This window comes from Globicephala melas, chromosome 19, assembly GCF_963455315.2.
Source record: "Globicephala melas chromosome 19, mGloMel1.2, whole genome shotgun sequence".
In the NCBI taxonomy this organism is placed as follows: Eukaryota; Metazoa; Chordata; class Mammalia; order Artiodactyla; family Delphinidae; genus Globicephala; species Globicephala melas.
In genome coordinates this window covers 6,411,444-6,437,739 of record NC_083332.1, presented here as the reverse complement: position 1 = coordinate 6,437,739, position 26,296 = coordinate 6,411,444, and the positions used below count along the sequence as shown (strand labels likewise).

Below are 26,296 nucleotides of genomic sequence, written 5' to 3'. Positions count from 1 at the left end.
AAATAAAATTAAATTAAAAAAATAAAACAAGAAATAAAAAGATCAAGTCCCTCCTTGGAGTTGTCTACCAGTCAGGGCTGGTAATGGGGGGCTGAGCAAGGACTGCTAGAAGGTAAGGGAATAGGGGCTTTAATGGGGTCAGCACGGGGCAATGTGGGAGCTGGAAAAGGAAGTCCGGCAAGGCCTCACAAAAGGCCCAGATGAGTTCAAAGTAAGGAAGGGCAGTGGAGTTCTCCTAATGTCTCCTTCTCTTGCTCCATGCCTTGAGGGGACACCGAGGTGAGCTGGATGGACAGTCCTGGTCGAGGGTGAAGAGGGTGTTGCTTGGAGGGATGGGTTGGGTACTGAAAAACATTGTTTTTTTTAGAAGGGGGAGAGGGAACAGCGGAAGTGAGAGTAGTTACAAGAGACGGTCCCATCCCAAGCAGTGTGCCTCTCGCCTTACAGGTGTGCCCGCCCTGCGCTGAGTCCAGTTTATAGATGGGGAAACTGTGGCTGTGAGACAGGAGAACCGACCAGGCCAGGATCTGAGCGCGAACCGGCCAGCCTCTACGGAGAGGGAAAAGGTCTGGCTGCGCGAGCTGAAGAATGAACAGTGAGTGCCCAGGTGGTCCTACCGAGCAAGGCCTCGGCCAGGAGGCAGGTGGGGAAGCAGAGGAGGCGCGCCTACCACCTTAGAACTGGCGGAGTCGTGGTGACGTCCAGTGCCCAACACCGCTGCGCGCGCTCCGATAACACTGGGTGGCGACGCTTCGGCATTGAAGGGGCGTGGCTTTGACCCGCATACGTCATAAGGGGCGTGGTTCGGCGAGGGTTCGTCAGCAAGGGGACTAGACCACAGCCCGCGTCTGAAAGGGGGGCGTGGCCTGTGCCCCAGAGGTGGGGGAAACAGGGCGTGGCTTTCCCCTATTCGTGCAGTAGGGGCGTGGCCCGGCTCGGCGTGCCTCTACTCTGGGCATGCGCGCGCCGGAGTCAGGGGTCACGGCGGCGTGGGCTGTGGCGGGAAACGCCATTTGAAGCGGGTGAGTTACGGGAGAAGGGGAATTGCAGGAAGTTCGGCCTGGCGGGGAAGGGGGCTTGAGGAGCTGGGCACGTGGGTCTGAGAGAGGGTTGTGAGGGGTCGCGTGGGGCGTGACGGCGAGAGGAATCCCCTTGGCTTGGGGGCGCGCGGAAGAGGGGCAGGGGCCTGTTGTGGGCGCGAGCACGGGGACGCGCGGGAAGATGAAGAGGGTGGGGCGCCCCTTCGGCATGCGGGGGCGAATGCGCTGGGCTCCGTGGACTCACCCTGGAGGGTCTTTGGGGAGACCGGTTCCGGAGGCACTGGGGACTGAATGGTGCACGTGGGGGCATAGCGACATCTTTATTGAGTATTCTGTGCCAGGCACTGTTCTAGAAGCAGGAGCTACAACCGGAACAGGTTAGAAAAGGTCCCTGTCTCAGGGGGAGACAGACGGTAGACAAGTAATAAGTATAAACGATAAAGCAATGCTTTCAAGCCTGTGATACGTTATCCCAAGTGAAGTAAAACAGAGTAGCCTGCTTCTTTAACTAGAGTGATCAGGAATCGTCTCTCTGGGGAAGTGACATTTGAGAGAGAAGTCAGCCACGTAAAGAACGATCCGGGCAGGGGGATCGTCCAGGGGAAAAGCCTCGAAGTAGGAAGGAACTTGGAGTGCTTGTAGCTGGAGGGAACAGGTGAGGCTGGAGACGGGAGAGAGAACCAGATCCTGCAGGGCCTTGTAAATCTCGGTGTGCGGTTAGCTTTTATTCTAGGTTCGATAGGGAGCCCGGGGGAGGTTTTAAACATCCCAGCAACGTGACCCTCCCCTGCGTTTTAAAAAAAAGTCCCTGGCGGCTGACTGAAGATAGGATTGTAGCAGGAGCAAGAGTGGAAGGAGGGAGGCCAGTTAGGAGGCAGGAGGGGACCGTAGGTGGCTCCGCCTGCAGTGCAGGTGGGGAGAATCCATCAGGCGTAGGTTGTGTTTGGGATTTGAGCCCGCACGAGGGGATAGGGTAGGAAAGGGGAGCCCAAGATTACTGCGGTTTGAGCAGCAGGCTGGAGAGGGAAGGCTGAGGGGGAACAAGTTTGGGGGTGCCACCCTGAGGGCAGAGCTTAGGTGGAGTGAGTGGGCAGGGTGATGTCAGTGTGTCAGGTTCATGGCCACACCCACTCCAGGAACCTCTTGTTGCCTTTTCTCCCCCTGCTTCCTGCACTTCCCCACCCAGGCCCCTTAGGTTCCTGTCCCATTCAGGGCCTTCGCCATGCCCTTCCCTCCTCCTGCAATGCTATTCCCTCTCTTCACTCCTTCAGCCAGCTGCTCGTGTGGCAGGGCCTTTGTTAGGCACTGGGGAGCCAGTGATAATTCAGTTTGGCTGGGGGAAGGCCAGGAAAGCTCAAGCCAGGGCGCTCTGAGCTATGAAGAGGTAGTGCTGGTCTTTGGGAGCCGAGAGAAGAAGGCCGGGGCTCAGTGCAGACTTGTGGAGTCGGTGACGCTGGAGAGGAGTCTAAACTGACACAACTTGAAGTGGCCTGCGTTCCAGGCACCGTGCTGGGTGATGCTGGGGACCCAGAGAAGCGTCAGCCCTGCCCTAGTCTCAGAGGTTCTCTGTCTGTTGAGGGAGTCAGACAAGCCCACATGGTCCCCAGCCTGTGACAAGGGCAGCGGGATTCAGAGAGGCTCAGAGGCAGGACAAGACCAAAGAGTGAAAAGTGTGTGGTTTTCTGGGGGGCAAGAGTGAATAGGTCCATCTGTCATTATTTAATCAATCCCTCAGCAGATGTGTGTGAGCCCGGATACGGGGGTGAGCAAGCTGATGAGCCTGTCCTCATTCTGTCTCCCCAACTGGGCAGAGGGCAGTTCACCCCCATACCTCTCCTGGCACACCTGGAGGCCGCAGTCTGGAGCGCTGGTTTCCGGTGGGGCTCAGGCGCCAGCCTGCTTGGGTTTGAACCCTGGCTCTGCCCCTCTGAGCTAACTGTGCCGCCTTGGGCAGGTGGCTTCACCTCTCTGGGCCTCAGTTCCAGTCATTGTGTTGGAGGGTTAATAGCAGCACCACCCTCAGAAGTTTTGGTGAAAATTCTGTGAGTTCCTTCCTTCCTTCCTTCCTTCTGCATTCAGGAAATGTTTATTGGGCACGTACTCAGTGCCAGGCACTCTCCTGGGGACATGAGATATAGCAGGAAACAAAGATGAAATCCCTGCTCTCACAGCGTGGGGAACAGACAATAAACAAAATAAATAAGCAGTGGTGCTCAGACTTGAGCAGCATCGGAGTCCCTGGAGGGCTCGATATACAGATTGCTGGGCCCCACCCCCAGAGGCCCTGGTTCAGTAGGCCTGGAATGGGGCCTGACAATCAGCATTCAGACAAGTTCCCACCAGAAGCTTATGCTGCAGGTCCACGGCACCACACTTTGAGAACTCTTAAGACCTGCTGCAGTGCACCAGACAGTGACAAAGGCCAGCAAGAAAAGTAAAGCAAGGGAAGGGGTTGGAGAGTATCAGCATGGGGCAGGGGGCTGTATTTTTAAACAGGCCTCACTGAGTAGGGGACATTCGAGCAAATGAATACCTGAAGGAGAGGAGGAGGGAGCCATGGGAAGATCTGGGAAAGAGCATTTGCAGAGCAACGGGAACAGCTTGTGCAAAGGCCCTGGGATAGGACCAAGCCTGGAGTGTTTAAGGAACAGAGAGGAGGCAAGTGGCTGGAGTGAGCAAGGGAAAGAGGGCAGAGGTGGTGTCCGTGAAGGGTGGGGTGCAGTTGTGCAGGGTCTTGTGGGCCAAGATGAGGGCTTTGCTTTTAACTGTGCATGAGATGAGAGCCAGGGGCAGCATCCGAGCACAGCAGGGAAGGGATGATCTGACACACTTGTATGGGATCCCTTTGGCTCCTGAGTGGAGAACACGGAGGGGGCAGGGTGCAAGGACGGAGATGGAGGTGGGGTGGGGGAAGAGGCTGTTCATTCATTCAACAGATATTTCTTTTTTTTATCATAGTCGTTTTATTTTAATTTTTTAATTCTTTCACAGGGGAATGGGAGCCCTGAAGACAAATTCCCCAGGTGTGGGGGAGGAGGCTTTATAAGCTGGTTCGGCTGGGAGAGGTCAGGAATCAGGGCTGTTGCAGTAGTCTGGGGGATAGGGGAGGTCTGAGGATGCTGATGGCAGGAAGCACCCTTTTTTTTTTTTGGCCTTGTGGTAGGGAATGTGGGATCTTAGTTCCCTGACCAGGAATGGAACCCGCGCCCACTGCGTTGGAAGTGCAGAATCTTAACCGCTGGACCGCCGAGGAAGTCCCAACAGATATTTCTTGAGCGCCCTCTATGGTCCAAACGCTGTTATTGACACCTGTGATACTGCAGTGAAGGAAACTGCCTCCCTGCCCGCTAGGAGCTCATTTTCCAGCAGGGGGAGCCAGACAAGCAGCAATGCACAAAATAAAGCGGCCAACCATTTTAGGGAGCCAGAGGGACCAGACTGGGAGGCCGAGAAGCGGTGGGACTCCCGTCCGTTGGAAGGCAGAGCTGATGGGATTTGCAAATGGAGTGAGCGTGTGGTCTGAGGGGAAGAGAGAAGTTGGGGTGACTCCAAGGCTGTTGGCTTGATGGGAGCTGCCGCTTACCGAATCGGGGGAGATGGTGTGGTGCGAGGAGCACGTTTGTGGGGAGATCAGGAGCCCGGCTTTGGAGTCTGGGGTGCCTGAAGGGACCTGCTTACAGTGGGCGGTTGGATCTGTCAGTCTGGAGGCCCGGCTGAAATCTGGGCCGGAGACACAAAAGCGTAGAGGTGGCATTTAAAGCCGTGAGTTTGGGTGGGATGGGATGACAACCTCGAGGGAGTGAGTCACAGAGAACCTGGTGTCTGACCCGAAGCAGACACTCATCGTAGTGTGTTACTGCTGGATTCGCTCGCTGTTCAGTATTTGCTACTGAAGCGTCGAGAAAGGAAGAAGCTCACAGCGTTTGCCAAACTCCAGCTCTGCGCTGGGGCCCCTGAGGGGGGACACCCAGGGGCCTCCTTCCTTCTAATGCTGCCTCACCTGACAGTCCAGGACCCTAGATTTTGCTCCGGTGACAGCTGCCCTCCCATCGTACCCCCTGGCCACAGCCCAGTGACCCAGGGCTGCCATTCGGCCCCCTTCTACCTCCCTCTTCCAGGCCAGGTCTGGCCACTCCTCCGGGCTCCTGGAAACCCTCAGCTTCCTCTGCTTCACCCGGGTTTCTCCCCCAGGTCCTGACTCTCTGCATCTCTCACAGTTACTTCAGAGGGCGCAAAAGGAGAGCTGGTTCAGATTCTTTCTCCTTATACAAAACCCGCGTTTGCACGGTCATAGCAGCACTGTTCACAAGAGCGCAAAGGTGCAAACAACCCTCGTGGATGAACACAATGTGAGATAGCGACGCGGTGGGGAAATATTCAGGCATTAAAAGGAACGAAGCACTGATCCGTGCTACGCGGGTGGGCCTTGACAACATCACCCACAGGGAAAGAAGCCAGACACAAGACTGCACTTCTAGGAAATGCTCAGGACAGGCAAATCCATCTAGACAAAGTGGATCAGTGGTGCTTCTGGGGGAGGGGGAGGAGGGGGATGGGCTGACTCCAGAGGGTCTCTTTGTGGGGTGTTGAACGCGTTCTAAAATGGACTGTGGTCATGGTTGCACAAGTCTGAATATACTAAAAACCATTAAACTATACACTTGAAATGCGTGAATCATATGGTATATGAATTAGCTCTTGGTCAAACTGTCTTCTCGCCCCAGGGAACCAGTGTTGCCAGTTTATTACCCATCCTGCCAGAACTATGCATGAAAAGCCAACATCTTTAGATAGATTCTCCCACCCACCTTGTGAAAATGTTATTTTTATTTTATGTGTTTCCCTCCAACTTTTTTTAAAATTTTATTTATTTATTTATGGCTGTGTTGGGTCTTTGTTTCTGTGCGAGGGCTTTCTCTAGTTGTGGCGAGCGGGGGCCACTCTTCATGGTGGTGCGCCGGCCTCTCACTATCGCGGCCTCTCTTGTTGCGGAGCCTAGGCTCCAGACACGCAGGCTCAGTAGTTGTGGCTCACGGGCCCAGTTGCGCCACAGCATGTGGGATCTTCCCAGACCAGGGCTCGAACCTGTGTCCCCTGCATTAGCAGGCAGATTCTCAACCACTGTGCCACCAGGGAAGCCCTCCCTCCAACTTTTAATTTTGAAAAATTCCAAGCCTGCAGAGAAGTCCCAAGACAAGAACAATTAACACCCATGAACCCTTTGCCTGGATTGGCCAGTTGTGAGTGTGCTGCCTCATTCGCTTTATCTTGACACACGTACACTTTTTTTTTGGCTGAACTATTTGCAAGTTGTAGTCATCGTGATACTATAGGATAATTATAATCAGGCCATTTACCATGAGGCATACTGTAATCTCATAGGCAATCCTTATTCAATTTGCCTAGTTGTTCCAGTGATAGCCTTCAGAGCTATTTTTGTTTTTTTAATCCAAGATCTGACCTTGCATTTAGTTGTCATGACTACGTAGTCTCTCCTTTAATCTAAAACAGTTTCCTGGCCCTTTTCCCCCCCTTCGTGACTTCGACAGTTTTTGAAGATTCCATCTTGCAGGCCAGTCTTGTCTTTGATTTGATTGTTTCCTAATGATTAGAATCAGGATAAACATTTTCTTCATTTTCTTCGACACCTTTTTTATATATATATATATATATATATATATATATATATATACACAAAAGTTCTCTTATGTACAACATTCTGCACTTTGCTTTCTCTACCTAACAATGGGTCTTTGAGAGTCCTCTGTCTCAGTACATAGAGAGCTTCCTCATTCCTTTATAGAGCTGCATAATATTCCGTGGAACGGAATTCATGTAACTTATTTAAACAGTCCCCCAGGGGAGGGCATTTAGGTGGTTTCCAGTCTTTTGCGACTGCAAACAATGCTGCCGGAAATAACCTTGTAAATGCAGGTTTTCATTATGTGATAGTGTATCTGTAGCATAAACCCCTAGATGTGGAATTGCAGCCTCCCCACTTTTATTGCTTTTACTTGAGGTGCTATTTACATATGGTGAAATGCACGGGTCTCAAGCGCACAGTTGGATGTACAGCACGTTTCCATCACACCACAAAACAACCTCATGCCCCTTCCCGGTCAGTCTCTCCCACCCCAGAAGCAGCCTGCTTTCTAGTACCATAGATGAGCTTAGTCTATTCTATAACTTTGTGTAAATGGCATCATACAATATATACTGTTCTCTTAAATTGAGGTGAAATTAACCATTTTAAGGTGTGTAGTCAGTGGCATTTAGTGCATTTACAATTTTCTGCAGCCACCACCTCTGTCTAGTTTCAGAACATTTTCATCACCTCAAAAGTAACTCCCCATTTCCCCAGCATGTACTCCTGTGTCTGGCTTCTTTTATGCACTTTTTTGGTAACATCTTTATTGGAGTATAATTGCTTTACAATGGTGTGTTAGTTTCTGCTAATAACAAAGTGAGTCAGCTATACATATGCATATATCCTTGTATCTCTTCCCTTCCCTCTTGCATCTCCCTCCCACCCTCCCTGTCCCACCCGTCTCTGTGGTCACAAAGCAAGGAGCTGATCTCCCTGTGCTATGTGGCTGCTTCCCATTAGCTGTCTATTTGAAATTCAGTCATCCTGTGAGTATATCAGCGGCCACCTCCTTTTTAATGCTGAGAAGTGTACCATTGTATACCACCAACATTTGCCATAACATATCCCCAGTCAGCTCAGAATTTTTCCATGCTGTGTTTGTTAAGGTTTAGGCTAAGCTGCTATAATAAAGAAACACCAAGGCACAGTAGCCCAGGAAAGATGCAAGTTTATGTCTCCCCATAGCCATCCAAAGGTAGGCAGCTCTGCTCCAGAAGGTTGTCAAGGGCCCAGGTTCCTTCCATCTTGGAGCTCTGCATCCCCTTCAGTGTTGTCCTTGTCCCCGTGGTCAAGGTTGGCTCACTGCCGCCACATCCACGCTCCAGCCATGGGGAAGGGGGAAAAGGCTGGAAGGCAGGCTTTCTTTTCAGGCTGTCCCAGAAGCTGCACACCTCACATTCACCCCCATTCCGTGAGAAAGAACATGATCATGTGACTGCCCCTTGCAATGCACCTTGGGAACTGTAGTCTGAGGCTGGACTGCCTGTGGCAGCTCCAAGGCAAGGGGTCTGTTGCAAAAAGGACTAAGGGGAGACTGGATGTGGGGGGATAGTTATAAGATCCAGAGGTGTTCCCTTGCACCTAGGGCAGCTGACCTGTCCCCTCCCCCACTCTCTCCCAGCTGGGTCTGGGTCTGCTCTTAGTTTTCATAATCCCCTCCGTCCTGGCCTGATGCTGGGAGAAGTGTACTTTTTTACAACTTATTTTTCTAAATAAATAACTAATTTAAAAGTTTTTCATTTTTAATAACTTCAAATTACAGGCCTGAAGGAGGCGCTTCCCAGCTGTTTGTAGGAGGAAGGCCTGGGCCAATGGGGAGAGGGGCAGGCAAGGGCATTGAGGACAGGGGCTTATGGGAAGGAAAGGGATGATCTGAGGACCACGTCTGTGATGAGAGAGGGTGGAGGGTGTGCAGGGCTGGTGCCAAGGGGTTGGCAAGGGGCAAGCAAACGAGGATAAAAATTACGTGGAGGGCTTGAGCATGTGAGGAAAGGGTTAAACTGAGCTGGGCATTGCTGATGATTGTTGGGCATCTGGAAGGTGCCAGCACCCCCCGAGCCTGTGGCGGGGGTTGGGGTGGGGAGAGTGGGGGGGGGGATGGAGAGTCATGTTACTCTTCAGGTGCTCCAGAGACTGACTGATGGATTGATAGTTATTTTTTGGCTGCGCCACACGGCCTGTGGAATCTTAGTTCTCCAACCAGGGATTGAACCCGCACCCTCAGCAGTGGAAGCGCGGAGTCCTAACCGTTGGACCCAGGGAATTCCCCACTCTGGAGATTTTTTTTTTTTAAAAGCTCACGGTCATGGTGGGTACATGGGAGGCCATGGAGAGGATGGGCACCCTCACCCTGCTCCAACTTGCCCCACAGGATGGATGGTAAGCGGCGACCAGGCCCAGGGCCTGGGGTGCCCCCAAAGCGGGCCCGTGGGGGCCTCTGGGATGAGGATGAGGCATATCGGCCATCGCAGTTCGAGGAGGAGCTGGCGCTGATGGAGGAGATGGAGGCAGAGCACAGGCTGCAGGAACAGGAGGAGGAGGAGCTGCAGTCGGCCCTGGAGGGGGCTACGGACGGTGAGACCTAGAGCAGGAGCCCCTTGCACCCCACGCCTGTCATGCCTCTGAACCATGGAGCTGACCTGTAACCTCTGACTGCCAGCCCCTGGCTCACTTTGAGCTCCACAAGGGGCTGACCTTTGACCCCATGTCAGTAGGCCACCTCTGTTTCCTGTCACTTCCAGTCTAACTTTGACCCTTGACTCCTGAATCTCTCTCGAGTTTCTGGCCTGATCCAGGCCACAACCTCCACCTGACTTTCTTTTCACAAGTCTGATGCCACCTGAGGGATCACTGGCAGGGCTGGGAAGGCACTTAGTACTTATTTCCAAAGCAGGACCACAACCCCATGGAGCCTTGCTTCCCTCTCCCGCGTCCAGGGCAGCTCTCCCTGACAGCCATAGATGCCCGGTGGCTTCGGCCCTCCCCACGCCCCCTGGACCCCCAGACGGAGCCCCTCATCTTCCAGCAGTTGGAAATCGACCATTACGTGGGTGAGTTTGGGGGACAGAGGCCTGGTGGGTGGGAGGAGGGGCCCTGGGCTCCCAGGTGGAGGCTGGGTCAGGTCAGCCCCTCTGGCTCTGTGGGAGGAGATGGACACATATAGTCCCCGCCCAGCTGACCAGGGCTGCGAGAGGGAGGGACAGGGCTGGGGTGGGGGCATCCTGGAGGAGGGGGGCATCTTCTAAATGAGGCCTGAAGGAGCTGGCTCCTCGCAGAGGGGAGAGGCGTGTGGTGTGGTATACATTCATCCATCCAGTTAGTCAGGAACAAATGAATGTCTGCACTGAGGCAGCCCTGTTCCAGGCAGACCAGGTCCCTGCGCTCAGAGGCTCACGTTCTAGAAGGAGAGGCAGAATAAGAAAGGAAGTGGAGGGAATTCCCTGGCGGTCCAGTGGTTAGGACTCTGCTTTCACTGCCGAGGGCTCAGGTTCGGTTGCTGGTCGGGGGGCTAAGATCCCACAAGCCGCATGGTGCGGCCAGGAAAAAAAAAAAAAAAGGAAGCGGAACGTGAGGTGGTGGTGAGGGTAACCGAGGAGCATCGAGTAGGGCAGCGGTGCTGGACCTCGCGTCATGGAGGTGCAGGAAGGCCCTTCTGAGGAGGCAACAAGGAGCTCTAGGGATGTCTGGGAAAGCGGGATTCCCGGCAGAGGGTCCTGAGGAGGGAGCAGGTCTGGTATGTTTAAGGAACAGCCAGGAGACCAGTGAGGCGGGAGCGAGGGGTGAAGATGAAGGTGGGAGGTCGCGGGAGATCCCGTTGGCCCACTGAGGACCTCGGGGCTCCATTCTGAGAAAGCTGGGGAGCCTTTGGCAATGGAGAGAGCCCCTCTAAGCCCTGACTTGTGTTTCGAAGACTCCCCTGTACGAGAATGAAACGACAAGCCACAGGCGGGGAGGAAACGTTTGCGGTCCATATGTCTGACAAAGGACCAGTGCTGCGAATAAAGAACATTCAGATCTCAAGAGAAAGAAAACAATCCGGTCGAAAGTGGACAGAAAACTTGGACAATTCGCTAGAGGATCTACGATGGCAAATAAGCACATGAGATGATGTGCTGTGTCATCAGATATCAGGGAAATGCAAATGACAGCCACCATGAGACGCAAACGCACAGCTGTGAGGAAAGCTAAGGTGAAACATACCAACGCCAGCAAGTGCAGACGAGGCTGCCCAGTGCCAGGAGCTCCCTGTGCTCGGTGGGGCCACAGTTTGGTGCAGCCGCTCTGGGAAGCAACCTGGCAGTTTCCTACGGAGTTCAACCTACTCTTTTTAATTTTTCTGGTGGTAATTGAATTTTTGGTTTTTTCCCCAAGCTTTATTGAGATGTAAGAGTTAAACCTACTCTTACCATAGAATGTGGCAGTTCCACCCCTAGATATTTACCCTAGAGAAACAAACACCTACATTCAAACAAAATCCATGGATGTTGATAGCTCCAAAACCAGGAACAACTCACATGTCCTGCAGCAGGTGAATGGGTAACATATCACACAGTGGTTCTCCACAATAAAAGGGAACAAACTTGACAAATGCAACGACATGGATGGATACCAGAGGTGCCATGCTGAGTGCAAGAAGCCAGACCTAGAAGGTTATGTACTGTCTGACTCCATTCTGTGGATGGCCTCAAAAAGACAAAATCAGGATGACAGAGAACAGATCAGCAGTGCCAGGGGGCGGGGTGGAGGCAGGTGTGATTACAAAGGGGCAGCTTGAGGGAGCCGTTTGGAGTGACGGGACCGTCTTGTACCCCAATTTGGTGGTGGTTACACGAATCTATCCCTAAGTTAAAGCTCGTAATGCTGCCGACACAAAGTTGATTCTACTTTTGAAATTTGCGAAAAAGGTGGGGTGCTCCCTCTAGCTGTGCAGTGGGAAAAGGACTGTAAGGAGGACAAGGGTAGACACGTAAACCAGGAGGGAGGCAGGCACACCTTTGAGGTGTCCGAGAGAGCAGCCCCTGCCTTACCCTATGACACCCCCAGGCCTAGCACGGCCCCTGCCTGGGGTGCCCCTGCCGTCCCAGGACTCCGTGCCGGTGATCCGCGCCTTCGGGGTCACCGACGAGGGCGTCTCTGTCTGCTGCCACATCCACGGCTTTGCGCCCTACTTCTACACCCCGGCACCCCCCGGTGAGTGGCCCCGACCCCAAAGACCCCTCCTCGCCCCTACCGCTTGGAGGCCCCCTGCACTTCTGACGGGCCCTCCCACACCCAGGGTTTGGGCCTGAGCACCTGAGTGACCTGCAGCGGGAGCTGAACACGGCCATCAGCCGGGACCAGCGCGGGGGCAAGGAGCTCACGGGGCCGGCCGTGCTGGCCATGGAGCTGTGCTCCCGGCAGAGTGAGTGCTGCCCCAGGGGCCAGGTGGGTGGGGGTCCCTCCAGGCCGGTGCCAACCCACTCCGTCTGCAGGCATGTTTGGGTACCACGGGCATGGCCCCTCCCCGTTTCTGCGCATCACTCTGGCGCTGCCCCGCCTCGTGGCTCCCGCCCGCCGCGTCCTGGAGCAGGGCATCCGCGTTGCCGGCCTGGGCACCCCCAGCTTCGCGCCCTACGAGGCCAACGTTGACTTCGAGATCCGGTATGGCCCCCGCCTCGCTTCTCCAACCTTCGCCTCCTTCCCCTCACCCCCCAAGCCAGCCTCTGCCCACTGACCCTCGTCCCCCTGCAGGTTCATGGTGGACGCGGACATCGTTGGCTGCAACTGGCTGGAACTCCCGGCTGGGAAATACGTCCTGAGGCCGGAGGGGAAGGTGCGTGGGTCCCCGGGGTGGGGTGGGGGTCACAGAGCCGGGACCCTGCAGACGCTGACCCGCCTTGTCCCCACAGGCCACACTGTGTCAGCTGGAGGCGGACGTGCTGTGGTCGGATGTGGTCAGTCACCCGCCAGAAGGGCAGTGGCAGCGAATCGCACCTCTGCGGGTGCTCAGTTTTGATATCGAGTGCGCGGGCCGCAAAGGTGTGTCCCCGGGGCCTGGGGGTCCTCCCTCCCTCCTTCCGGATGTTAGTGATATGCCAGTCTCACCCCGGGAGTCCCTGCATTTCTTAAGCTCACTCAGGGAGAAGGGAGTAGACACACAAGCAGACAGGTTATTAAAAGACTCGCAACGCAAAGGAGGAAGGTGATGGAGACAGACAGGGCTGCTTCGGACAGGTGGGCAGGGGAGGCCTCGGGCGAGGGGCTAAGCTTCGTGAAGAGGGAGGGGCCGGGGAGTGGGGCGGGGAGAGCAGTCCCTGCAGAGAGAGCAGCGAGTGCAGAGGCGCTGGGGCAGGTCGGCCCAGCCTGTGAGGGATGGGTAGAGGGCCCAGTCTGTGAGGGATGGGTAAGAGGGCCCAGTCTGTGAGGGATGGGGAAGAGGGCCCAGTCTGTGAGGGATGGGTAGAGGGCCCAGTCTGTGAGGGATGGGGAAGAGGGCCCAGTCTGTGAGGGATGGGTAGAGGGCCCAGTCTGTGAGGGATGGGGAAGAGGGCCCAGCCTGTGAGGGATGGGGTAGAGGGCCCGGAGCTGCAGGCAGTGGGGAGCCAGGGTGGATTGTGCAGGCTCTGCAGGCAGTGGGGACAGAAAGGAGTGGGTGGGCCAGGTGAGATTAGAGGTGCACCCACCCGATGTGCCACGAGGGAGCATCAGGGGTCAGGTCTCCGCCTCCCCCTCCTCCCTCCCCTTGCAGGCATCTTTCCGGAGCCTGAGCGGGACCCCGTGATCCAGATCTGCTCCCTGGGCCTGCGCTGGGGCGAGCCAGAGCCCTTCCTGCGCCTGGCGCTCACCCTACGGCCCTGCGCCCCCATCCTGGGCGCCAAGGTGCAGAGCTACGAGCGGGAGGAGGACCTGCTCCAGGTGGCTCTCGCTCCGTGCCCCCCGACCCCCATTTTCCTCAGCTCCCCACACTGCACCTCCCAGGCGCGAGGCCGTTTTCTGAGCCGTTTCCCCTGTGGATTCGTTATTTTCAGAAGCACCTTCCCAGTCTTTCTTCCACGGGTGGGAGGGCTCTTGGGCTGCTCTTGGGGGCTTCCAGAACATTCCAGGAGTGGGGAGGATCCATGGCAGGGGGTTGACCAGGATGACAGCCTGGGTGACCCGGTGTGCTCCTGCCTCAGGCCTGGTCCGCCTTCGTCCGCATCATCGACCCCGACGTGATCACTGGCTACAACATCCAGAACTTCGACCTTCCGTACCTTATCTCCCGGGCCCAGATCCTCAAGGTGTGGCGGGCGGGCGGGGGCGTGGGGCTGCCCTCAGACACCCCACCGAGGGCTCAGGCTGTGGGCGGCTGCCTCCCTGAAACCCCGGCTCTGGCCCCGTCCCTGCCCCGTTCAGAGCCCAGAAGGTTTCTGTGGCTTTTGCAGAGGCGAGGAAGCACTCGTGGTTAAGTCAGAAAAGGCTCGTGTATTTGGAGGGGCAGATTGAAGTGGGCAGGAGTGCAGCGCCTTGTTCTTCGGGCTTTAAAATATGTCAACAAAAAATAAGGAAAAAAGGGGGTGTCCTTGAAGTAGGTGGCAAAACCTTGATGCTTGAATCTGGTGTGGGCCTGGGGGGTCGTGTGAGCTTGCAGGGGCTGCCGTAGCAAAGCCCCACGGTTGTGTGTCGTCTCTCAGTGTGGAGGCTGGAAGGCCAGTCAAGGTGTCACAGGGTTGGTTCCTTCTGAGGCCTCTCTCGTAGCTGCCGGTCGCCTCAAGCATTGCTGGAGTGTACGTGGCGCTCTCCCTGACTCTCCCTCCTGTGCATGCCTCTGTGCTCCAATGTCCCCTTTTTCTAAGGACACAGTCATGTTGGATCAGGGCCACCCTAATGACCTCAACTTAATTTGCTCACCTGCAAAGACCCAATTTCCAAATGAGGTCACATTCTGAGGTGCAGGAGTTGGGACTTCAGCGTCTTTTGGGGGGACCCAGTTCAACTCCTAACGGGGTATATATTGTATTATTTTCTTCCTTTTCTCTATGTTTGGCCAGTTTCATAATAGAAAAAGCAAACAAGCACACTTTAAGGCCCCCGGCAGCTCCAGGGAGAAGCCCACCCCTGTCGGCCTGGCGTCTATACTCCGGCCTCCGCTCCCTGCCTTGCCCTCCAGCCCCAGCCTCGTTGCTCCCAGCCCAGCTCAGGCCTCTCCTCCACACCTGGCCCCGGCTCACGCACTGTCGCCAGTGCAGACCTGGTGCTCCACACCGTGCCCTGCCGTCCTCCAGGCCTCCCAGCCCGAGCACCCGCTGCCTCCCCGTCAAGCTAGCACCATCCCCAAGTCTGCCCCTGCGCCCGCTCCCGCAGCCCTGGGCACCATCCTTGCCCCTTCACGCCCCAGCCCTCAGGCCCCTGACTCTCCCTGTCCCAGCCTCCCATCCGTGCCTGTCCAGCCACAGAGGGTCCTTCTGCCCCAGAGCTGCCCCTGCCCGCGGGGCTCCCAGCAGGAAGAGAGGGTGGCACCGCAGGGGGTGTCATGGGTTGTCTGGTTACCGTTGCTGTGGCTCGGCCGTGCGGATCCCACCGCCACAGCCCCCGCTCTCCCCATGTGCTGTGCCCCCAGGTGCAGACCTTCCCCTTGCTGGGCCGTGTGTCCGGCCTCCGCTCCAGCATTCGGGATTCGTCCTTCCAGTCCAGGCAGACTGGCCGGCGGGACAGCAAGGTGGTCAGCATGGTGGGCCGCGTGCAGATGGACATGCTGCAGGTATGGCGGGCCGGGCGGGGGCCGCCCTCACAGGGCCGCTTCCCCGGGGCCGCCGCCCACCCGCTCCCGCTCGCTGCAGGTGCTGCTGCGGGAGTACAAGCTCCGGTCCTACACGCTCAATGCCGTGAGCTTCCACTTCCTAGGCGAGCAGAAGGAGGACGTGCAGCACAGCATCATCACTGACCTGCAGGTGCCCGCGCCGCCCGACCCGCTTCCCGCCGTCCCTTCTCTCCCCACCCTCCCGACCTCGGCCCTCGGCGCCTACCTACCTTCCTGGCCCGGGACATCCGCCTGCTCTCCTGACCGTCCCCTTTAGCTCCTACCTTCGACCTCTGATCTCGCCCCGCAGATGGGACCCCTGTCCCTACCCACTCCCGCGACCTCTGGCATGGCGACCTTTGTTCCGCTGCCCTGCCCCGACCTCTGGGCCTCACTAAGTCCTCAGGCTGTGCCCTTCTTTCCTCCTTCCTCCCACGCTGTCGCCTCCCTGTCCCCTAATGCCTGCCCCCGTCCCCAGAATGGGAACGACCAGACGCGCCGCCGCCTGGCCGTGTACTGCCTCAAGGACGCCTTCCTGCCCCTGCGGCTGCTGGAGCGCCTCATGGTGCTGGTGAATGCCATGGAGATGGCGCGCGTCACCGGCGTGCCCCTCAGCTACCTGCTCAGCCGCGGCCAGCAGGTCAAGGTCGTGTCCCAGCTGCTGCGGCAGGTCAGCGGGCGGAGCCCAGGGCGGGCCTGGCCACTACGCTCCCTGCTGAGGGGCCCTGCCCGCGCCCATCCACAGTTCCCGCCTTCTGCCCTCCCAGGCCATGCGCCAGGGGCTGCTGATGCCCGTGGTGAAGACGGAGGGCGGCGAGGACTACACGGGGGCCACGGTCATTGAGCCCCTGAAAGGGTAAGGCCCGGTGGCGGGGTTGGTGGGGACAGGGGGGGCTCCCCGCCCTGACTCCTCCCGGCCCCCCAGGTACTATGATGTCCCAATCACCACCCTGGACTTCTCCTCGCTGTACCCGTCCATCATGATGGCCCACAACCTGTGCTACACCACGCTTCTACGGCCCGGGGCCGCCCAGAAACTGGGGTATGGTGGCCCCGCTCGCCACGTGTACCCCGAGACCACCCAGGGGCCGGCCTCAGGCTGGCTGGGGCTGGGGATCCAGAGCTAGTGGGGAGGGGAGGGGACTGGCAAGAGGTGGGGGGGTCCCGAGAGGGGATGGAGGAGGAGCCAGGGAGGCCAGGTGTCACCCCCACCACCTTCGGCCCAGCCTGACCGAGGATCAGTTCATCAAGACACCCACGGGGGACGAGTTCGTGAAGATGGCGGTGCGGAAGGGGCTGCTGCCCCAGATCCTGGAGAACCTGCTCGGCGCCCGGAAGAGGTGGGCTCTTGAGCCCGGCCGCCCACCCCTGCTCGTAGCTCAGCCTTGCTGAGGCGGCCTGGCGATCCCTGTCCGTCATGGGTGCACTGAGCTGCAGCTGTGCCTGCGTTAGAACAAGGCACCCCCGCGGGCAGCTCCCTCCAGCCCCTGTGCTGGGCACCTCTGTGCGGTGTGCAACCTGCACAAGCGTATGTGACACCCCTTTCTAGAAAGGCACCCTGACCAGTGCCCAGGCCCGGGCCTCTCGTCTGCCCCTGAGGCCTGAAATGCCACCTGAATGGCCTTTGCCTCTCCCTTCTCCTTCTCCCAGGGCCAAGGCCGAGCTGGCCAAGGAGACAGACCCCCTACGGCGGCAGGTCTTGGACGGGCGGCAGCTGGCACTGAAAGTGAGCGCCAACTCTGTGTACGGCTTCACTGGTGCCCAGGTGGGCAAGCTGCCATGCCTGGAGATCTCACAGGTGAGTGCACCGCGGCAGGTAGGGGACAGACAGCCACCCCTTAGGGAGAACCAGGGCTCAGTGTAGTAGAGGTCAGGGCCCAGATCGCCCCAACCCGCTGACCTTTTGGAGAGCGGATGCTTGTGTGATTGGTTCATTCGTTGGTTCAGCAAACACTTGCTGACCGTTCACTGCAGGTTGGGCCTTGTGCCCTGTGGGTCCAGCAGGTGACACAGTGGATGAGAGTTCCTCCCCTGGTGCCCAGCCTTGCGGGGACACAGATGGTGACAGCAGTAAATGTGTATGGAAAGCAGTTGGCGCTCTGCAGACAGATAAATTCCGGGAGGGCTGGGGTGGAGCAGGGCGGGGCGGGGGAGGCAGAGGCCGAGGGACTGAGGGAGGGAGGCAGCTTTGCTCATTCTTTTCACCTGTCACACAGTCACCTGACAGCCCCTATGTCCCTGGCAGTCTCCACCCCAGCCCACCTCCTCCCCTGGTCCACATGAGGGTGGGGGAGCAGGGAGCAGGTTCGCTCCCTCCTCCTGATGGGAGAGCAGGGCCGTGTTTCTGTCGGGGGGCTGGGGCGGGGCTGGGGGCTCACCCAACGGCACGGTCAGGCTCTGGCCGTTAATTTGCGGTGTGTTCTTGGTCACAGTTGGAACAGGCACGAGGGTCCCCTGTCCCGTCCCTGTGTGAGGATCCCAGGGAAGATGCTTGGCCGGTGCTAGGGCAGTGCTCTGCTTTGAGAGGGAATGTGGGCATAAACGCCCACTACCTCCCTCCCCGCCACAGCAGCTGTTCATACAGAAAAACAGACCCACGGCACGACCACAGAGCGCCTGAGTCTGAGGTTCTGCCACGCTGGGATCAGTGCCTCAGCTCATGGCCTAAGAGATTCTTAGAGAGGTCTTCTGTCTAGCTCCTTCCCCTGGGGTTTGGGTCCCTGCACATTCCAGACTTGGTTACCTCCAGCCACGGGGAGCTCCCTTCCTGAACATTGTGTCAGTCCTCACATGGCTGTGGGTGGAACACCTGGAAGAACTGGCAGTGGGTGGGCCTTATGCTGGGAGGGGCCTGTGCACACACACACCCACTTACAGTTCAGGGGCCCCCAAGCCCATCCTCAGATCCAGTGATTCACTAAAAGGGTTCCGAGAACTCAGAAAAGCTGTTATACTCATGGTTATGATTTATTACAGTGAAAGGATAGGGATTAAAACCAGCCAAGGGGGCTTCCCTAGTGGCGCAGTGGTTGAGAGTCCGTCTGCTGATGCAGGGGACACGGGTTCGTGCCCCGGTCCGGGAAGATCCCACATGCCGCGGAGCGGCTGGGCCCGTGAGCCATGGCCACTGAGCCTGCGTGTCCGGAGCCTGTGCTCTGCAATGGGAGAGGCCACACAGTGAGAGGCCCGCGTACCGAAAAAAAAAAAAAAAAAAAAAAAACCAGCCAAGGGAAAGGCACATGGGGCAGAGTCCAGGGGAGACCAGGTGGAAGCTTCCAGTTGCCTTTCCCAGGGTAGTCCTGCAGACAGCACTTATTCCTCCCGGCACTGATGTGTGACCATACACACGGTACTGCCCATTGGGGAAGCACCCCTGAGCCTTGGTGTCCTGGGTTTTTACTGGGGGTCAGGTGCATGGAGCGCCATGTGACTGACCTTAGTTACTCAGTCTCCAGTCCCTCCAGACGTCAAGCTGGATATCATGTGGCCCAAGGCCCCACCACAAATCACGTTAGCACAGATCACCTGATGTGACCCAAGGTCCCAGATGAACAAAGACACTTGTCAGGCAGGACACGCCAAGGGCTTAGAGCAGCGGTGCCCAACCTTTTTGGCACCAGGGACCGGTTTCGTGGAAGACAACTTTTCCATGCACCTTGCGGGGGTGGTGGTTTGGGGATGATTCAAGTGCATTACATTTATTGTGCACTTTATTTCTATTATTATTACATTGGAATATATAATGAAATAATTATACAACTCACCGTAATGCAGAATCAGTGGGAGCCCTGAGCCTGTTTTCACTTGCCACTCACCGATAGGGTTTTGATATGAGTCTGCAAGCAACTGATTTATTTTGGTCTCTGTGCAGTCAGACCTCTCTGTTAATGATAATCTGTATTTGCAGCCACTCCCCAGCGCTAGCATCACCGTCTCAGCTCCACCTCAGGTCATCAGGCATTAGATTCTCACAAGGAGCACCAAGCTAGATCCCTCACATGCGCAGGTCACAGTAGGGTCCGCGCTCCTGTGTGAATCTAATGACGCCGCCGCTGATCTGACAGGAGGCTGAGCTCAGGCAGTAACGCGAGCAAGGGTGGGGGGGGAGCAGCTGTAAATACAATCGAAGATTTACTTGCTCGCCCACCTCCTGCTGCGTGGCCTGGTTTCTAACAGGCCACGGACAGGTACTGGTTCATGGCCGGGCGGTTGGGGACCCCTGGCTTAGAGGTTCCCTCCCAGGAGCCAGCCGAGAGCCAGGCCTCTCTTTGAGCGAGGTTAATCTTTTACAGTAGGCCACCCTTACTGCTCTTACTGGCCCTTCATAATCTCTGGGGGCATCTCCCATCCTCCTTGGTGGAAAGAATTGGATGTCTGGCTGTCAGGTTCCAGCCCCGAGGGGAGGCCAGGCAGGAGGGTGTGGCTTTGCTTCCCCTGGGGCTTCCTCATAGCAGCTGCTGCTTCCTGGCCTTGTCTCTCTGTCATTTCCCTCTCAGCCCCTTCCCTCTGTCTCCGTTATGTCTCTGTTTCTTAGCCTCTTTCCCTATTTCTGTCTCTCAAGCTTATGGGGGCAGCAGAGTGGAATAATAATAAAAAAAAGAATACTGAGTCATTCCAGAAAGAAGTTAGAAAGAAAAAGGAACGTAGAACAGGTGGGACAAATAGAAGACAGTTAGTTGGATGGTAGATTTAAGCTCAGATATAGTCAGTAATTACACTAAACATAAGTGGCCTCAATGCTCTAGTTAAAGACAAAGGTTTTCTGGGCAGATCCAAACAAAAACAGAAGAGTCATGCCTGTTTCTCCTTAGTGTGTCCCTTCTCCTTCCCCAGCTTCAGTTTCCTTATTTGGAAAGGAATGGTCTTTCCATGGCCCTGGTACAGCACCCTACCTTTGGGGGGACATTTCTGATTGCCCAAGGATAGGGGGATGGGACCAGGAATGTCAGTGGTCCTGCACCACGGAGAGCTGCCTGCAGTGTCCGCAGATTCTCAGCACCTCCGTGGAGAGAAACACTGAGCTGATGGCCTCTTCTGGCTCCAGCCTTTCCACCACTGTTTGCTGCAGTCAGTTCCTCCTCTGTGCCCAGGGCTCTGGGCCAGGGACCTACTTCCAGCAGACCATTAAGGAGCAGCTCAGTAGCCGCATTTTGCAGATTTGGAAACAGGCCCAGAAGGGCAGTGGCTCATCCATACTCACAGCTGCAGAAAGCAGCAGAGGTGGGACCCTAAGCCTGTGTTCCCTGGGGACGGCCCCTGGGCCCTCACTCTGCCTGATTCTCTCTCTGACAGAGCGTCACTGGGTTCGGGCGCCAGATGATTGAGAGAACGAAGCAGCTCGTGGAGTCCAAGTACACGGTGGAGAACGGCTACAGTGCCAATGCCAAGGTCAGGGGCCTCCTGCCTGCCCACTGCTGGCCTGAGACAGGCCTGGGGCTGGTGTGGGAAGTGCAGGGGCCGCCAGCATCTCCCCAACCCTCTGGGTCACACGTGCCCCTCCCCAGGTGGTGTATGGCGACACTGACTCTGTCATGTGTCGATTTGGCGTCTCCTCTGTGGCTGAGGCCATGGCCCTGGGACGGGAGGCTGCGGACTGGGTGTCTGGCCACTTCCCCTCACCCATCCGGCTAGAGTTTGAGAAAGTAAGTGGGGGCCCCCCAGCGCTTGGAGTGGGCAGACGTGGGTCTTGCCAGTTTTGGGGGGGTCTCTGATTCTCAGGGTGCCTGCAAAGTTTGAGCGCATTTGGGTAGAGTTCTCCTACTGCATCAGCGTCCAGGAATGCCCATTGTTGCTTATGTCTCCATTTCGAGGTGTGCTGATCTGGGTGCCCTGGGTATCCTATTCTTTGAGTTCATCAGCCCCAGTTTTATTTATTTATTAAAAATTTTTTTTTTGCCCATGCTGTGCGGCATGCAGGATCTTAGTTCCCCAACCAGGGATCGAACCCGCACCCCCTGCTGTGGAAGCATGGTGTCTTAACCACAGGACTGCCAGCGAAGTCCCTTATTTTTAAAAAAATTATTTATTTAAAAACTCTTTTTCGTAAGCCCCAGTTTTGAGGTATTGTGTTGCCTGGATCCTCCTGAGTTTGGGGACCTTGGTTTTGGAAACCCCCAAAAGCCTTGGGCTTTGCTACGCAGAACGGTGTCTGTTTCCTAAAGACCCCGTCAGTCTCGGAGCGTCTCTGGTTTTCAGGTGTTTTCAGGGGCTGTCCTGTGCAGCAGGGGCCCTGACGGGGCAACTCCTGGATCGGGGTACCGCTGTCCAATGCTCCCTGCTTCCCAGCGTGCGACAGGCTTGGGTCTGGGAGCCCTCACGCCGGATACATCCCCCGCGTTCGAAGCTGGGGTCAGGCCTCGGGGTACACCTCTCAGATTTGGAGCCTGTCCCTGCCCCAGGGCTCACTCCCTGCCCTTAGTCTCCTGTCTTTGAGGGGGTGCTGCCTGGTCTCCCCCGTCTGCCTCTGGTCTGTTTCAGGCCCCCATTTGGGGCTCTCCAGACTTCACCCCAGTGTCTGGATCTCGGGTTTTAGGGTCTAGCTTTATCCCAGCCCATTTCCGACTTGGGGTCCCTGGAGTGCTGAGGGTGTCCCCCTGAGCTGAGGTGCTGGGGTCTTAGGGTCCATCTTCCCGTGTCCCAGGGACCATCCCTGTCTGGCCCTGTCTGTTTCTGGGGAAGCCTCAGGATGGGGCACTGGCCCCCACAGCCTCAGGGGCTCTCAGCCGCGGGTTCCCCCCAGGTCTATTTCCCGTACCTGCTCATCAGCAAGAAGCGGTATGCGGGCCTGCTCTTCTCCTCCCGGTCTGACGCCCATGACCGCATGGACTGCAAGGGCCTGGAGGCCGTGCGCAGGGACAACTGCCCCCTAGTGGCCAACCTCGTCACCGCCTCTCTGCGCCGCCTGCTCATCGACCGGTGTGTGGAACCCGCACCCGGACCTGGAGCCCGGCCTCTCTTCCCTCAGGCCCAGGAGCCCAGCCCCCAGCCCCTCCTCCCTTGGGGACACAGGTGTCAGGCCCAGCCCTTTGTCGGTGGCGGAGCTGTGGAAAGAGTGTGGGGTCGGACAGCTGCGGGTTCCGGCCCTGCCTCTGCCACTTGGCAGCCTGCGGCCGGGCAGGGCCCCTCCCCGCCCCTGGAGCGCATCCTGGTCCCCCAGCCTCAGGGCAGTGGAGGTGCCAGCCGGGCGGCCACAGCCACCGGTGACGCCCTGGTGACGCCCGTCCATCCGTCCGCCCCCCCCCGCAGAGACCCCGCGGGCGCCGTGGCGCATGCGCAGGACGTCATCTCTGACCTGCTATGTAACCGCATCGACATCTCACAGCTGGTCATCACCAAGGAGCTGACCCGCGCAGCCGCAGACTACGCGGGCAAGCAGGCCCATGTGGAGCTGGCCGAGAGGTCAGCCCAGCGCGGTAGGGGGCGGGACCGGCCAGAAATAGCCCCTCTCCTTCCAGCTGGGCCCACCACTTCCTACCCCCCAGCTTGCCCCCACCGTCCCACCTGCCCTCACCCAGCCTGCCGCCCCGGTCTCCCCGCAGGATGAGGAAGCGGGACCCCGGGAGCGCGCCCAGCCTGGGTGACCGTGTCCCCTACGTGATCATCAGTGCCGCCAAGGGCGTGGCCGCCTACATGAAGTCCGAGGTCAGGCCCACCTGGGCTGCCCGCTCCCGCCCAGCTCTCCTCTGCTCTCACTTCTGCTTTCCAGGCCTGGCGGGGAGGGTGTTTCTCTCCGCAGGCCCCACGGGGCCTTGAGAACCGCCCCGCAACACACCCGGGGGAGTTGGCTCCACAGTGCTTTGCTCCGGGCCTCCTGGTACCCTCTGGAGAGGCCCTCCACCCCACCCCCCTTATTCTGACCCCTCCTGGCTCCATCCTGCAGAAGGGGGCCTAGCCTCACTGCACAGAGCGAGAGTGTCTGTCTCACCACCTGTTTCTGTGTCTCTTACTGACTCCTTGATCCTGGATCTTCAACTTGTAATTCTCTTGGATTCATACCCTCCCCTGTCCTACCTGGATGTCCAGTGACCTGTGACCCCACCCCCACCCCTTTGTCAGTCCCTAGTTCCTGTCCTGCTACCTCTTATCTTGGCTTCCAACCTTCAGCTCCAGCTCACATCCACCTTCACATCTCCTGTCCCCACCGTGAACTCTGACCCTTCCCTGGTGACCTGAGGGCTCCTACCTGTGGACCCTAGCATGGATCACAGGGCCCGCGGCCAGGGACCCCCATGACCTCTGACCCCATCCCAGTCCGGGCCCAGTGACTGCCCCCCACCATTGCCCCCACTCATGGCTGGAAGACGCACGGCAGCTCCCGGTGCCCTTCACCCTGGCTGCCCGCTGTTGACCACAGCCCCTGCCCCCCTGCCTGGCAGGGACCGCAGCCCCTTATCCCTTCCCGGGCCCCTGTGTGTGTGGCTGCGGCCCCTCCACTCTGCCCCCCTGGTGAGACCACCCCGGCCCCTCTGCCCGCAGGACCCCCTCTTCGTGCTGGAGCACAGCCTGCCCATCGACACGCAGTACTACCTTGAGCAGCAGCTCGCCAAGCCTCTGCTGCGCATCTTCGAGCCCATCCTGGGCGAGGGCCGAGCCGAGGCCGTGCTGCTGCGTACGGGCGGGGGGCAGCCAGGGCAGGCGGGGTACCGGGGTGGGGGGTGGGGGAGGGCATCGGGCCCACCGCCTGCCTTCACACGCAGGCGGGGACCACACGCGCTGCAAGACAGTACTCACGGGCAAGGTGGGCGGCCTCCTGGCCTTCGCCAAACGCCAAAACTGCTGCATTGGCTGCCGCACTGTCCTCAGCCACCAGGGTGAGCACCGTCCCCGACCCCGTTCCCCTGCCCTCCCACCTCTGCCGTCACCCGAGGTCCCCGGCACCGGCCCCACGGGCTGGCATGGCTACCTGGATAGGCCCCGGCCCCTGGGTGGGGGGCTCCTGTCTGCAGGCAGCCCCGCGAGGGTCCTGGGCCCCCCGCCCTGGGAGTTCCCCAGGGAGTTTTCTCCACACACTTGCTCCCTTGTTCTCTCATCGATGGGGACTTTCAGAAGCCGGGATGGGCAGCGGGCGGGGAAGGGGCAGGGGTGGGGCGGCCCAGGCTGACCTGCCCCCCTCCCCCACCCCAGGAGCCGTGTGCAAGTTCTGCGAAGCCCGGGGGTCGGAGCTGTATCAGAAGGAGGTGAGGGATCAGGGGAGGTGGGGAGGGGCAGCTGGGGGTGCGCAGGGCCGCCCACTCAGCCCTTCCATCCCCAGGTATCCCACCTGAACGCCCTGGAGGAGCGCTTCTCGCGCCTCTGGACCCAGTGCCAGCGCTGTCAGGGCAGCCTGCACGAGGACGTCATCTGCACCAGGTGGGCATGCCTGTTGGGCCCCAGCGCTGGACTGCCCAGGTTCCTCTGAGCTGCCGAGGCCTATGGACCAAAGCCCTGGCTCCGGGCTCTCAGGCTTCGGCGCCCCCCGCATCGCCGACCCTCGGCGTCCTGGCCTGCAAAACGGGCCAGTGCCCATCCCAGCCTTCTTGGGGTGGGGTTGGGGGCTGCTGAGTGGGGGGTGCTGGGCACCCAGTATCTGCCCAGGAAATGGGGAGACACACACACACACACGGTCCTGGCCCCCTCCGCCAAGGCGGGGCCAGCCTTTCCCCAGGGAACAGGTGGGCGGGGCGGGTTCCCACGCCAGGTGCCAGGTGATATACGGCTGGTGGCCCAGCGCCTGAGTGAGCACCCGCTGTTATCGGCTCCCCCCATGCCCGCTGAGCAAACAGCCCATCGTGGGAGGGGAGGTGGGTGGGCAGCATACAGGGGCCAAAGTCCTGGGAACGGCCCCTGCCCCACCACTGGGCTGGGCAGTGGGACTCTGGTGTGCCCGGGCAGGGGCAGTGGCCCTGACCCCCGTCCTCACCCGCAGCCGGGACTGCCCCATCTTCTACATGCGCAAGAAGGTGCGGAAGGACCTGCAGGACCAGGAGCAGCTTCTGAGGCGCTTCGGGCCCCCCGGCCCCGAGGCCTGGTGACCTCTGACCTCGGCCGACTCCCCACAGGGGCCTTGTGGGGTGGGATGGGCAGAGAATTAATAAAGTTCAGGCCTTTTGTTACCCGGTGCTTTGTGGTCCCTGGGGGGTCGTGGTCCACTGTCATAAGCTCTGGCCCAAATGGGTTAGCTCCATTCAGTGGGATCCACTGACCCCCAGGAGGCCCTCACCGGACTCCCTCACCCTCCCTGCAAGCTCTCTGGGCCGGGTCTCACCCCCACCCCCGCGAGCCCTCCCTCGAGGCCCAGTGAGCAGAGCATCTCTGGGCACAAGCTCCTCTGGCCCGGCTGCCCCGCCCTCCAGGTGCTGACCTGTTTCCTCCAGGCCTGGGGCAGCCCCTGGCTTGGAGGCTCCCGCTCCCCGGAACGACCAGGGGGACCCCCCTCTCATGTCACACACCCACGATGTTTCCACATTGGGGTCTCCACCGGCTTCGGCCCTGGGTTTTTCTCAGGGACCCCAGCCCAACCCACGTCTACTCTGAGAGCCCAGGGCCCCCCCACCTCTGACACCCCCCAGTGCTCTCGTCAGCCGGCGGTCTCGGCGTGCCCCCAGTGCCTGGCAACCCACTCCCCTCTGGTTCCTGGGTCCAGAGCCTCCCCCCACCCCCCCTGCCCACAGGACCCCTTGACCCCTCCTTTACTTTTTCAGGGTCCCCCCAAATCTGGCTCCTCTCCCATCTCCACTCCTTAGGGTCAATCCCCCCATCCCAACCCTGGGGATCCCCAAATCCAGACAGACCCTGGGCCCACCCTCCCTGCCACGTGACCAAGGGGTTGTGCAATCCAGCCCCCTCCCCTGACTCCCTCCCTGAGGGGATTTT

The 26,296-nt window shown here is 58.5% G+C and overlaps 1 protein-coding gene across 2 annotated transcripts; it reads left to right on the top strand.

Moving 5' to 3' along the window:
* Positions 1–971: 971 nt before the first annotated feature.
* POLD1 (DNA polymerase delta 1, catalytic subunit) lies at positions 972–25,488 on the top strand. Of its 2 annotated transcripts, XM_030850001.2 has the most exons (27): positions 972–1,022; positions 9,059–9,261; positions 9,624–9,737; positions 11,731–11,877; positions 11,963–12,088; positions 12,159–12,327; positions 12,418–12,499; positions 12,576–12,705; positions 13,415–13,581; positions 13,842–13,946; positions 15,266–15,406; positions 15,486–15,596; positions 15,924–16,115; positions 16,213–16,301; positions 16,371–16,487; positions 16,672–16,785; positions 17,096–17,243; positions 20,738–20,833; positions 20,950–21,087; positions 22,185–22,360; positions 22,691–22,843; positions 22,984–23,086; positions 23,921–24,053; positions 24,142–24,255; positions 24,569–24,621; positions 24,696–24,793; positions 25,350–25,488. In XM_030850001.2, the coding sequence occupies exons 2-27, from the start codon at positions 9,060–9,062 to the stop codon at positions 25,453–25,455; spliced, it is 3,324 nt and encodes a 1,107-aa protein (XP_030705861.1). In that variant the 5' UTR covers positions 972–1,022; position 9,059; the 3' UTR covers positions 25,456–25,488. The 2 variants fall into 2 exon arrangements, with proteins under 2 accessions (XP_030705861.1, XP_069900353.1); XM_070044252.1 differs by lacking the exon at positions 16,672–16,785.
* Positions 25,489–26,296: the final 808 nt, after the last annotated feature.

Bases quoted from the DNA above. Each gene is read 5' to 3' on its own strand.
- POLD1 (XM_030850001.2), top strand. From the start codon at position 9,060: ATGGATGGTAAGCGGCGACCAGGCCCAGGGCCTGGGGTGCCCCCAAAG. The intron at 12,500-12,575 runs GTGCGTGGGTCC...TTGTCCCCACAG, and splicing joins TCCTGAGGCCGGAGGGGAAG to GCCACACTGTGTCAGCTGGA. The intron at 16,488-16,671 runs GTATGGTGGCCC...CCTTCGGCCCAG, and splicing joins GGGGCCGCCCAGAAACTGGG to CCTGACCGAGGATCAGTTCA.